Source organism: Ylistrum balloti, unplaced genomic scaffold (assembly GCF_031769215.1).
Source record: "Ylistrum balloti isolate Yb309-2 unplaced genomic scaffold, AGI_CSIRO_Ybal_v1 Utg371148, whole genome shotgun sequence".
NCBI lineage: Eukaryota > Metazoa > Mollusca > Bivalvia > Pectinida > Pectinidae > Ylistrum > Ylistrum balloti.
Genome location: NW_026782629.1, coordinates 157,982 through 172,271, shown reverse-complemented (window position 1 = coordinate 172,271; position 14,290 = coordinate 157,982). Strand labels below are relative to the sequence as shown.

Sequence of the window (14,290 nt, the reverse complement as noted above, 5' to 3'; positions counted from 1 at the left end):
AAATACGTTTTTATGATTTTATGACTCATGATGATCAAAATTAATCAAGAAAGTTCATAAACACTCACATTTATGTCCACATTCTATTTCTAAATAAAAACATTTTGCCTGAATAAAATTACTCAAAGCTAATTTATATTGAACGTAGTCACCATATAGTAGGAAGATATAAAAGATGAAAACAATCACAAGGTAGAGGCCATCCATTACACAACACACACAAATAGTTATAATCGCTATTTAATTCACAGGTTTGATTCCGTATGTAAGCAGCCGAATTCTTAATCAAAATTACCTCCCCTTGCAGGGTGCTTTCCGAAGTGTCATTTCTCTAGTTCAACATGTTATACTGATTCGTGAAGATATGGACGTTTATATAATAAACTAGGGTTGATGTACAAAGTATGTACAAGGTATATACCGTGTATGACTATGAACGATACAACCCAGTGATAAAGTCACGTCAAATATCGTTTACCAATATGGTATCATACGGTACGGATTCGTCTGTTTTACGAATACATGTTAATGAAATTACATAACCATTGTTTTCAAATGCACGATGGTTTACACTGATACTTTAATCCTGCACTTAGATAGCGTATGAACAATATTTGATGTATATTAATAAGATGTAAGTAATTAAATAGCTGATTCATGATTTGTTTGAAAGAAGTATACAACTGACTGTCTAAGATTCTTCAACTCGTTCAAATCACGATTTATATGATAAAAAACATGGTCTTTTGTTTCAATAATACTTATAAACATACTTACATACATGTCAGCTCTTCTTCTGCCAAAATTCAAATATGTTAAGTTTATAATTGTCATTAATCGATATGGTTAATTTGTTTAATCCTTGTCATATTGACACACCAGTATTTGTGCACGGGAATAAAACATATCACAGGGGCCTACCAATCAGCCTCATCGAGTACAGTACATACACAAGTTAGTAGAGATACCAGAACGATATATAGATTTGATATCTACTCTCGGTTGAAACGTCGTGGGCTCTGAATTGTATTTATTTATGTATATCTATTTATTATTTTTTTTTATTATTTATTTATAAAACGGGTTCCTATTTTAATAACTGACTGCCCGTTATTTGCCTAACTACATAACCCGTGTTAATTGATATACTACCCTCAAGTGCCTGTGTATGGCGTAGATAGGGCACAACAATTTAATCAATGGTCGCCACGCTCTATACATACAGGTAGATATATAATACCGATTGTGTTATTATGAATACAGACAACGTGAACTCAGTAATGTTCTGTATGAGCAGTGTTTTGTAGTCACAGAGAGGTATATATATATATAATATTTACTGTACAATATCATCAAGTTCGTGTGTGTTAATTAGGTGCACGTAGATATCTAGCTTAATAACACATATATATATATATATATGTATATATATAAACCCATTAATTTCTGTCTTTTAATCGAACCGTCCCCTACTTACTAGACTCCAAGTCATTAGGGGAATGGTATTTATTTGAGACATACCAGTAAATAACATTATTCTTGTGAGTACAGTGTGGTTTCCCTCATGGAACAATTCTTGTTAAGATAAAAGACTCCCTTTCACTTTCTAGATAATTGTGTATCAAACAGGAATTAAACTCAAATGCGTTTTATAAAACACTAGCTCAATCACGGACTTCGAATATTCTAATCCAGTAGCTTAATATTTCATTCAAGTTTCAATTAGTGTGAACGGTTTTCGTGTCGATTTATAACACAAACATAACAAACGTAAAAAGTAGATCGTAAGGCATAATGCATTTTGTAGTTACGTCCCATGTAAACATACTATAAATCCATGGCATGTTTAAAAAGAAAGTTCAAAAATTGAACTCTTATTGAACTCTTATTGAACTTTTATTTAAATTAGATACTTACATAAACGGGACGAATAGCAGAATTTCTTTAAAAATATTATTTCCTATATAATTTTGCTCTTTGAAACTGAGAACATTTGATAAGGATTTTAGTTATTTTTAGTCAAGGCCGGGTATCTTGGTCCGGTTCCGGAAACGACATATGAGTTTTCACTTCGACCTAGCGTATTTTCAAAGATGGCTGCTCGAGTGTTGAGGCGTGCGATACACCAGCAGGTTTATCTGCAAAAATTGTTATCTAGCAATATACGCATATGTCGTTCAAATGTAAGACTGATCAGCACGGCTAACAGACTATTATCAGGTTAGTAATTGCTTAAAACTGTCGCAAAGTTCACTTTTCATAACTGTTCGCAACGTTGTTATGACTGTGAGCGTGATAACCTTGTGCAGATGTACTATTAAGGTTATTTATAGTAGAGAATAGGGCCTACTTTTCACATGCGACAATCTTCCTATCAATGCGGTTATATGTACTGTGCATAGGTTTTCACGGTTGACTTCACGTTTTTAACAACTGTCACCTATTTTTTTAGCATTGTTCAACTAGTATAGAGTGCTACCGACTATACATGTCTACTTAAATCAATAGTTTTGTATTTTTCGTTAGAAAAGTAGGTTAACAAATTATTATTTTATTTTCACAAGAACAGGGAATTGACCAGTAGACCCTTGAACATTTATATATGTATATTTAATTGGGGTGAAGGGACACTAAATTTGTTCAAATGAATAACCTTGACCCACGTTCAAGATCATATGCCAAAGGGCTTCGTGCGTTAAGGAGCCTTGCAATGGGGTTGTACGTTTTATGTTGCAGGAAAGAGAGCTCTTTATATAGATAATGAAAATTAAGCCACAATGGCAAGAAGGAACGAGACTACCCACTCAAAAAATTCCTGATAATTGCATGGGAGACATGTAAATTTTCAAATGTAGGATTAAAATCATTTCTGTGGTATTTTGTTTCAATTTTTGACTGGGAGTTTTTACAGATATGTGTAATATGAGCATTTTAAGTGTAAATATAAAAATCTGTCAAAAAACATAAATAATGAAAAAATATAAGTACAAACTGTATATATATTATTTTGTATTTTTTTTTATTGATAAAATATTTGTAAAGTAGTTAGTGATTTCTTTAAGATTGTTTCTTTATGCTGTTCATGATCAAGAACCCTACAAGAACAAATTTACGTGAAAATAAAGTTCAAGAAATACCAGTTCTTGGTATTTTTCACCAAACATTGAACAAACTTTTTTTCTGATGGTGATTATTGGAAAGGTTTATTACTAAGTATGGGTATGATACTTGGATATAAGAAAATAAAACATGTGAAAATGCTAAATTTTCATTTGATTTAACAAGCTTAATTAAACTGCATAGCAACCAGAAAATGAAAATGTTCCAAAATGACAGAAATCTTTCATTTTACCGTCGTCTAGTATTGACGTTTTTAAGACTTTAAGTTTTGATAGAGAAATTTTCCAGGATAGTTTTCATGATGAAAAAGAAGGAGTATGTGCGCATTATTTTTTACAATATTCACCGCAAAAAAAAAAGTTTTTCCAAGATCAAGAAACCAGCTGAAATTTTTATTTTTGGGTCCTAAAAACTGGGGAAAGTGAATTTCAAATCTGTGATGATCTGCTTGAAAAATCTACCCAACAGTTCCAAAGTTACATTCATGAGAATTACCTTAGCAACTGAACACTATGAAATTGTTTACCCTATTTACCAAATGTCACTGTCAACTATGCCACCAAGACATCTGACAAATACAATTTTTAGAGCTTTTAGTTTCTTGTTTTCAATAACCAATAAACTTAGGTCTAGGATTGTGGTACTTTTATAGTAGCATATTCAATTGAGTGATGTATAAAAATTTAAAATCCTTCTGATGTTTGAAGTGAAGACATCCTTGGAGAAAAGAACTTAATTTTTTAAAAATGATATAACCACGTTTTGGAGGGGCCTAGATACAAATGTTTTAAATACTTTTCCCTTTCTGCATTCCAGCCCAAAATACTGGGAAATTTTGCAAATTCTTAAAAAGTCATTCTTATCTTGTAGGAATAAATGAATATTTCCAAATAGATCTGGTCTGAAGCATTCTTGGGTGAAGAGGAATTAATCTTGTATAGTCTTGGTCCCCGGGGATGGGAAGGGTGGATCCCAATAGGGAAAGTACATATATATATATATATAGAAATCCTTTAAAAAACTTTATCTCCAAATTTGGCTTGAAGCATGCTTGTCAGAAAAGGAATCAATTACGAATACAGGGTTTTCCATAAGAGCCGGTCGCCGGCCAATTTGACCTGGCTACTTTGATCATTTGGCCACCTACACCAATCCAGTTCTGTAATAATGTTCTGTACACGACTACACGTACACGGCAGGCCAGCTTCCTACTTTCACTACACAGCCTACTACTAACAAAATTATGGAAAACCCTGTGAATAAATGGTGGATCTTAGTCCTGTAGGGAAGGAAAGATTGGACCCAAAAGGGGAAATAGAGAAAATTTTAAAAATCATTCTCCTTTTGTAGGAATGCCTGGATTCTGTCCCAATTTAGTCTGAGACATGCTTGGTTGAAAGTAATCAATTTTATATGAACAGTGGGCTGTGGCCCACTGGGGCTGGAGGGATGGGGCCTAATAGATGAAAGACAGCAAACTCCTTAAAATCCTTCTGATGTTTGAAGTGAAGACATCCTTGGAGAAAAGAACTTAATTTTTTAAAAATGATATAACCACGTTTTGGAGGAGGGTCGAGTCTATTACAGGGAAATAGATACAAATGTTTTAAATACTTTTCCCTTTCTGAAGATAAATCAATTCCAGCAAACATAACCAGATGAGTGATACTGGCCCTATGTGCCTCTTGTTATAGCTATGTCTTCCTCATTATTTCTAGAGTACAACCAGATGTGTTATCCTTATAATTCATACCTTTTGTAATCCCCATGATGCCTTGTTGTGCATTTTTGACTTGGGTACTAATCACTATCACTATTTCTAAAGAAGTACTTGAAAAATCAGTACATTTTCCTATATACGTGTACCTTATTGACCAGGTTCCATGTTCTTATCATGATAGAGGAAGGAAGGAAAAAATGAAGAAAAAAGATAAAATTAAGATAATATGATAATTCAGTAATGATCGGAGAAGTCCCAGTTGAAAATTATTTTTCCTATTTGTTCATGGCAATTATAGTAGTACATGTTCTTGTATATATATTTTTCAACAAATTTATGTAAAATATCAGTATGTGTGTATATATACATTTGTAACAGAGTTTAAACTGAATAGTCAGATATTCAATAAAAGATGACTCATTCTTGAGGTATTTACTGCAGTACATTATTTCAGATGACCAATGGAACTGTTGGACTTTTTTCTGATACACAGGTATCATAGTAATACTGCCTATATACATATATCACAGAATACATAATATATATATTTACAAAACACTGTAATTCAGTGAAATCTTCAGTGTGTATGCACAAGTTGTAATCAACAATACTTTCCGTAGAACTATATATGTAATGATATTGTTTATTGTCTCTCTGGTTATTTTACCTGGTGAAATGTTGATGTGCTTACATGTGTAGAAATACTTTCCATGTCAGAATGAAATGTTGATGTGCCTACATGTGTACAAATACTTTCCATGGCAGAATGAAATGTTGAAGTGCCTACATGTGTACAAATACTTTCCATGGCAGAATGAAATGTTGATGTGCCTACATGTGTACAAATACTTTCCATGTCAGAATGAAATGTTGATGTGCCTACATGTGTACAAGTACTTTCCATGTCAGAATGAAATGTTGATGTGCCTACATGTGTACAAATACTTTCCATGGCAGAATGAAATGTTGATGTGCCTACATGTGTACAAATACTTTTCGTATCATAAATACAGTCCCATTTTTTATTGCTTTTCTTTTCAGACAAACTTTTCTCTGACAAGCATGAATGGGTAACAGTAAATAACAATGTTGGAACGGTTGGAATATCGGACTATGCCCAGGTAATTATAATACACTGTAAGCTTAATCCTTGTAATATAATCCCCCACATCTCAACCATCCACTACAAATACGGCAGTACTGGAATCAGTTTCAGCAGAAAACTAGACAACTTTTCTAACACTTGAGAGTTCATATCAATGGAGCTGCACAAATGATATATGTAGTGGTAACTGTCCCTTGAAGTTTTGAATCTGTGTGCTACATTTTTTTATTCCAACCTTTTTCAATACAGATTTTTAATGCAGCTTTGCAAATATCTGGGTAGCCCTTCGTAAATTTGTTGGTTATTTTTCATTAAAAGTTTTATAATATCATTGAACTTCCATCTGACAGTGTATAATATCTGGTTATAACTAAGTTCAATGATTTTTCAATTTATGTGTGGGGTATATTGTGTAAACATTGGTGTGTAACAATGTCTGTGCAATCTAGTCACATCTTATCTTGTCACATAGTCACATATCCCTTCCAATTTTCAACAATATCTTCTATTTTCAGGATAAATTAGGAGAAGTAGTTTTTGCACAGCTTCCCGAAGAGGGTACAGAATTGGAGAAAGATGGTAATCTTTAACATTAATATAACTTGTAACTTTTCTGTATTTTACAACCTAAAACAAGCTGTTTCCCTACAAGATGTTTCCCAATTTATGCAAGTTCAGCTACATGTAGCACAGGGCAGCTATAAGATTAAGAGAAACCGTCCCACCAAACTCCAGATTATGTATTAATTACATAACTTAATTAATTATCATTCAATGTCTGGCATTTCTTTTATGTATATATATGCGTTTATATTATGAAGATGCGGAGGAAGGGAGATAACTCTTGCATAGCTCTGGAAACTGTCCATTCTCCATCAGTTTTACATTTATTACTACTATTATTTCATATTTGAAACACATTGTGTGTATGTAGATTTGATGATTTTTTATATTAATTAAAATTGTTTAAATGTATCTATTGCTTTCACTTTTGCTTATACATATGTACAAGATGTATATTAATTCTGTGCTAAATTTTATGCTTAGCTAAATGCTTAATTTAAAGTACAGAAAGAATATATTCTTATGTATATGTCATATGTTATGCAACACATATTTTGCTTGCTTAATATATCAACAGATTCAAATAATTTAGATACGTTAGACCCGAGAAAAACAACATTGCACTGACAAGATTGAAAAAACCCATATATTTGTGCTTAGAGGATTAGATTACAAAGTCAAGAAAAGGGTATAAATGATTTGCTAAAATAATATTTCTAGGTACAAAAAATTGAAAAAAACATTGTAAGAATTTGGATTTTTCTTATGATACTTACATACAATATGTCTTAATTTATATTTACCAGATGAGATAGGTGTATTGGAGAGTGTGAAGGCGGCTAGCGAGATCTACACACCTGTATCTGGTGTTGTGGTCTCTAGTAATCAAGCAGTAGAGGACGATCCAACCCTTGTTAACAAGTCATGCTACAATGAAGGTAAGCCAAACAGTATGGAAATGACCGATACAGTAAGACTTCCTGTCAATTACGTATCCAAAAATTACATGGTAGAAATGTCATAATTTGATGACGGCTTTCAAAAAAATGAAAAAAAGTTGGGTCAGCAAAATATTGGGATAAAGGGCAATGGCTTTCAAAATTTATCAACCTCTGAATAACTAAACATAGCCTGCTTTAGAAAAGCTACAGCTAGGACTTGAAAATTTAACAAATTAATTTCAGATTGAATTTTGTCTTACTTCTGGTCAAGACATCAGTGGAGTACATCCTTAACTTGTGTATTATCATCGCCTTGTGGTTGTGTATATCCTTGTGGAAGTGGTTTGTGTCCTGATTATGGCGAACATAGTGAAAACCTCTGTTTGAAAGAAATTCAGTCATTCAGCACTTGTGCATCCCCGGTAACATGTGTCATAATGTTACGTCCAGAGCATTAAAACTACAGAAATTTATCTCTTATTACGAGTATGTTATAGATATTTTACAACATCATGTTTGAGGTGCATATATCAGATCGGTTTTCGACTGTTCAATGTACATTTGCACAACAATGATGCTAAAGATTACCAATGTATTGGTGTGGCAAGTTAAAGATACGACCAAGACATTAGATGAATATGTTGGCCAACCATTGAAAATGTTGTTTGAAATGACAGAATTTATTGGGAGACAAATCCAATATTACAAATCATTGAATATTTGACCATTTTTACTGAATTGGCAGTTGAAGATCAACCACTGTCAAAACGTTGGGCTGTAATTTGACCAGTTTTTGCTAAAGTATAATTGATTGGTTGATGGGGTTTAGTGTCCATCGTCACGTCCTCGTGAATAACTTTCAATAACGAGTTAAAATAGGAATTGTGATGTAAACATTTTATAATATTACAAATTATTATTTAAAATATTTCGGAAGTTATATCCTTGACTGAGGAATTTTCAATTACTTTTATTAATGTTTTGAAGATCTACTAAAAAGGAATGGAAGTAAGATATATTTTATGACTCCAAATTCTGACTCATATATATTATCAGTTCTTTCTACTTACAGGTTGGCTGTTCAAACTGGAGTTAACAAACAGTTCAGAGCTAGAGGGATTGATGTCTGAAGAGGATTATAACACCTTCTTAAAGACACTAGAATGAGTGTGACAAATGATTGTTGATCTGCCTCCCACTGTATAGCTATTTCCCCGGGTGTTAGATTTTACTGTTGTCATTTTATGCAGGATTTTTGTTGTGTATGAACTGTGAAGGAATGAGTGCTTTCAGAATAATTATTCTAAGTAAATTTTAACTTTAAAGAATAAGAAACATCCACATGAAACAGAATCTGTTATGTAATCAACACATGTATTTATAAATATATCAGAATTATCCCTATCAAATTTATTTGATTTTGTTCTACAGATCTGAAATCATTTATAATTCAAATAATATGGTCAGGCTAATTTCTGGAAACTTGCAGTTGTGTAATTGAATAATATTTCTCTGGTTTGATATGTAAACATGAAAATTAAGCAGTGCAAATAGTTTTCTGGGGCTATCTGCTTATTTTCATAAGAAAAATATGTTCTTTCTTACTTCTTGGAATATATTGGGAGGGTTGTGATTGAAACAAATAACTGAAATTTTTAAATCAAATTAAGACATGTTTGAATAAATGCAGTCATTTGACCTGAAATCACAATCTGCCAAGAATTTGTTCAGATTTAACATATTTGTATGTAATTATATATACATAGTAATTTTCTAAATAGTGACTGTAAGAAAGTAAAAAAAAAATTGCATTTTGTCTTACTTCTAGCATTTGAAAAGATATCAGGTGAGAATTTTACTTAAAATATTAACTAGAAAAGACAATGGTTCATATAAAAACTTTATGATCAGATTTGAAAACATCTACATGTATATCCACAAATACTCAGGAAATGTAGATATTACACTCTTTGATGCAGTTGTTTGAATCTCAGGAAGTACACTAAAGATAAGAATATTTCTTTGCTTAAATGTTGAATCTCAGAAGTCTTCTTCAGTAAAAAACAATAACTAAAACCTTATCTATTTGTAGAAATCACAATATCAGGTCATGTGAACTGGATTGAAATAATTCACATAAAAAATGCTGTACATATTTGAAATTAACATCAATCACCTGCCTTTAGCCTATTAGAGCTTAACTTAAGCATTAGAACATTTTTTGTGACTAGGGTCTAATCATTTTATTAACATGTTAAACCTTAAATGCTGGCCACTTATCTTGGTTCCTAATGCTTATCTCTGGAACATTGAGTTTGAAATGAATGGTCAATTCCTACCTTTGTGACATACATAATTCCCTTCATTTGTCAGTGGTGTTCATACATGTTTATATGTAGGTTAGTACACAATAGAAAGAGACACAAAGAATTCAGAGTTTATTGGTACATGTTTGACAAGCAAATCTAAAAACTGTAAATTTTATTTCTGTATGTTAGTTGCCACCCGTACAATGATAAAGATAGATGTATGATAACATTCTGAAGAACCTATGGAAACCTTAAACTTACCAAGGCCATGGAGGTTTGATCTCCAGATCAGACATGAAAAGTTGATTCAGAACTTTAATAAAATTAATAGTGTTTAATCTTGCCTCTTTAAAGAAAAGAGTCCATGATGTAAAAGTTGTTTATCTTTTGGGATTCTTTATCACTATTGTTGACATAGAAGCTGTGTTGGAGGAAAACTGGTTCTAGAGAATTTGTAACAAGTGAACCAAATTCTGATAACTTACTGCTTGTGGAGGCCACGGTCATCCATCTGCATTCCTTATCATCTCACTTTTCAGTCTCCGTATTTATCATAGTAGAATTCCGATGTAATATTACATCAAGATATGGACTTGTTTTTTCTGTATGAAACTGAGGTAACAGATGTACTTGTAGAAAGTTTTTTTTTTTAAAGATATTGGAATATGATACCAAAGCTATACACAAGATGAATGCATATATTGGACTGTGACATTGTGAGGTCACCATAGTCTTGGCTTTAAATCACAAGATTTAGAAAACTGTCTCCTGCTTGTGTTATTGAAGTTTAGCTGAAGTATATGTACAATTTCTGCTGAGATAGGGTTAAACCCTGTTTGGAATCTAAAAGATATATTTCATGAAAGAGAGGGTAATGAAGTTAGCATTTTAACTGTTGATTGTTGCATTTGTTCATATGTTTGCATGCTATAGTTAGCATTTACTGTTGAATTGAAGAAATAATATAATCTTCCCACTGATTTGCTGATAACCAATACCTTGGTTACAAACGAAGGATGTATGAAGGTACTGTGTGTCCAAATTGTCCATTATGTCTTTCAGAGATTTCATGTGTAATAAAACCTTATTTGAATACATAATCATTTTTTGTTGTTGACAAACATTAGGTAACTTGTTAAAACCGAAACCTGTGTAATGCAGGAATTCCTAACATTGGTAGACATTTAGTTAAGTCTGAAGTGCATGAATAGGTTTAAGTTAAATTGAAATGTAGGATGACCCATTATGCTCATAGAAGAAGTTTTTGAAGGACTATTGACTATAAGTTTTTATTGTATCATTCTCAGTTAATAGTTACAGATGTAAGCGGCCGAGATAATCTGTACACGTTTAGATGTGTCTCATGAAATAAGGAGCAACAGATTATATTAAAAGAATAAAGTATCTTTATTGATCTAAAATTACAAATACTACAACAATTAAGAAAAAGGTGGAATGACTCAACAACACATTTTTTAAAGAAAATATAAAATTGAAGTAAATACAAGAGGTCCATACGGCCTGTATCGCACACCTGGCTTTGACTAAAATTGCTTCATCCAATGTAAAGGAAAAAGAATTATTATGTATATATCGATTTCTTTCTTGGTCCCACCTTCCTGCCATCATAGGATCATCAAAACTGCGTATAAAAAGTCTCCTTCATCCAAGAATGCTTCAGATATTAATTTGGATAGAATCCTGGCACTCCTACAGAAGCAGGATTATAAAGGGTTTTGCTTTATTTACCCCATAGAGCCTCGCAACGTTTGTCACAGGGGACAAGAATGACCATTTATCCAAAACTGATTTCCTTTTACCCAACGAGACTTCATACAAATTTTGGCAAACTCCAAACATTCCTACAGGCGGAGTAGGGTTTGCTCTATTTCTCCCCGTGGGCCACGCAATTGCAAATTGATTCCTACATACATATGAATGCTTTAGACCAAATTTGGACAAAATCCAATCATTCTTACTGGAGTAGGATTTTAAAGAATTTGCTCTTTTCCCGTTATTGGGCCCACTCCTCCAGCCCCAGGGGGCCAAGACCTACCATTTATACAAAATTTATTCCCCTTAAGTTAAGAATGCTTTAGTCTAAATTTGGACAAAATCCGAACATTCCTGCAAGAGGAGTATGGATATAAAGAATTTACTCTTTTTCCCCATATCGGGAGCCTCCTCTCAAACCACAGGGGGTCTCGAGACCCATCGTTTATACAAAACAACTTGGCAGAATCCAATCATTCCAACAGGAGGTGTAGGATTTCGAAATTTCCCCTTCTTGGTCCCGTCTCTCAGGCCCCTTGGGGTTGAAACCCAATATTTATACAAAACTTTTTATCTTTTCTAAAAGGATGCTTCTGACAAAATTTGGTCAAAATCGTCTAAGTCGTTGATGATAAGCAGCGATTTTCAGTAAACAGTTGACGGACGGACGACGGAGGCTGCAGTATAGCGTAGCTTACGTGACCCTTCGGGCCATGTGAGCTAAAAATGTCTGCATACGGTTGAGTGTATTACAAAGCACTTGGTGGTAATAAATTGGTAATTAGTAAATAATGGTAAGTGTTCCACTTAAAATCAATTATATGTATATATATACAGGTTATTTACCCAGCACCAGTCCAGGGCCTTCAAAAACAGCTACACCAGTTGATATTTACCAGTACAAATAGCCATACTACGCTAAACTTACATTGTTATAGAAATCATTTACATTGTAGTCCTATAAAAATCCTGACCTATCATACTTTTCATACCGATATACTCCTCAAGTGAAATTTTGAATAGTGCCATTAAAATGTAATTTTAGGATATTTTTAAATGATAAAGAAATATTGGAATTGGATAGAATATGTCATGGTGTTTGATTTCAACTGAACAGAAAAAAAAAATTTCTAAGGTATTTGTGATCTCGGGAGATTTTAATCACAACATCTATCTTTTCTAATATAGATACATCTATGCACTAGTAGTAACCAACGTTTTTTATTTTTAATTTACGGAAATCAAATTCAAATGTAGTCTAGGTCTAGATTACTTACTTTTTCATAAATTAGACATCACTGGATAATTTGAATTTTTATGCACTTGTATATATGGTTCCCCAACCGAATAAACAAACAAATTTGACTACTGCAAATAACGTTGCAGAATTTTAAAGAAAATTGAAAACGCTGTGTACTGATAAAACATACGTTCAAATTCGAAGTTATGAGCCTAGTATACTTACCGTAGCTCTCTTTTGATTGTTATATTCGTCTTGCTCTGAACAGATTGGAAGGGAGGCAATCCATGAGACATTAATGCGCTTTGCATTCTGTTTCATTGGGAGAAATATACATTGGAATTAACTTCACTGAAAAAGATAAATAAGTTTGTAAAAAGGAAACTATTTTCGTCCCATAATACAACCATATGATTTTTTATGAAACAAATCCAATAGTTAGGCAGATACTGTTTGAGTATAGGCTCTGTTTTGATGTGTATATTATGAAAATCTATTAACAGAAGTTACTAAGTATAGATTTGCTGCGGATCTGCATGTATAAGGAAAGCCGACATACTTTTCAGTGATTGGAATTAGTTTACTTATTAAACTTTATAAATATTTTACATTTTCTTTATTGAAGACCTGTTGCATATATGTTTTTTTTCATTATGTACAATTTCAGCACTACTTTGTGAAATTGTAGACACTTCATAACCTCATTAGATTTGTTGTAACGAGATAAATACCTGTATTAATCAAAACCACATTGTATTACCTGTACATTGTAATATTATTTTTACTTGGCGTAATGTATTTTTTATGTATACATATCATTTTAATGTATTTTATTGTTGAATTACTCGAGCAAATGTTATTTTATTCATAAGGTAGTAATCTCAGGATACATATGAAATAGGTACTTTCTTAAACCAAGATTATCAATAATATTTTGAACTTTTATCTGAAGTGTATTCCTGTAGCTTTTTAAGATAAGCTACATATATTTTGGACGTTAGAACAGTGTGCATTGATATAAGTAGTGACCTAATGGAGACATTTATAGCTAGTTAACTGGATTTCACATTTAAACTTTAAAATTTTTTTCTAATTTTCACATTTCTAGTTATTTTGAAATTTGGCTAATGAGATCATTTTCACACATCTAGTAATTTCAAAATTAGAGCATATTATCATATTTTCATTCCTCTTCTAATATCATAAGTAAAAAACATGACTTATTTTACATCTCTAGTAATTTCAGCATCTGATCATGTGACGTTATTTTCACATCTCTAGTAATTTCAAAATGTTTGTATACCTCTGTATGATGGCATTTCAAAACCTCTATCATTTTTGAAAGCTAAACATATAAATTCTTTTTTGCAACTCTAATAATTTCAACATCTGAACATGTGACGATATTTTCACACATCTAGTAACTTTTAAAAAAATGATAGGACAAGTGAGATACATTGGAGGCAAATATTTTCGGCCTTTTTTCTTCACAACCGCATGTTTTGTCCGTTGTTGTCC

At 32.4% G+C, this 14,290-nt stretch overlaps 1 protein-coding gene across 1 annotated transcript; it reads left to right on the top strand.

Annotated features, from left to right (window-relative positions):
- Window positions 1-2,088: 2,088 nt before the first annotated feature.
- On the top strand, window positions 2,089-10,859 carry LOC132561129 (glycine cleavage system H protein, mitochondrial-like). Its single transcript, XM_060225860.1, has 5 exons — window positions 2,089-2,220; window positions 5,882-5,961; window positions 6,461-6,524; window positions 7,316-7,447; window positions 8,523-10,859. The coding sequence occupies exons 1-5, from the start codon at window positions 2,094-2,096 to the stop codon at window positions 8,615-8,617; spliced, it is 498 nt and encodes a 165-aa protein (XP_060081843.1). The 5' UTR covers window positions 2,089-2,093; the 3' UTR covers window positions 8,618-10,859.
- Window positions 10,860-14,290: the final 3,431 nt, after the last annotated feature.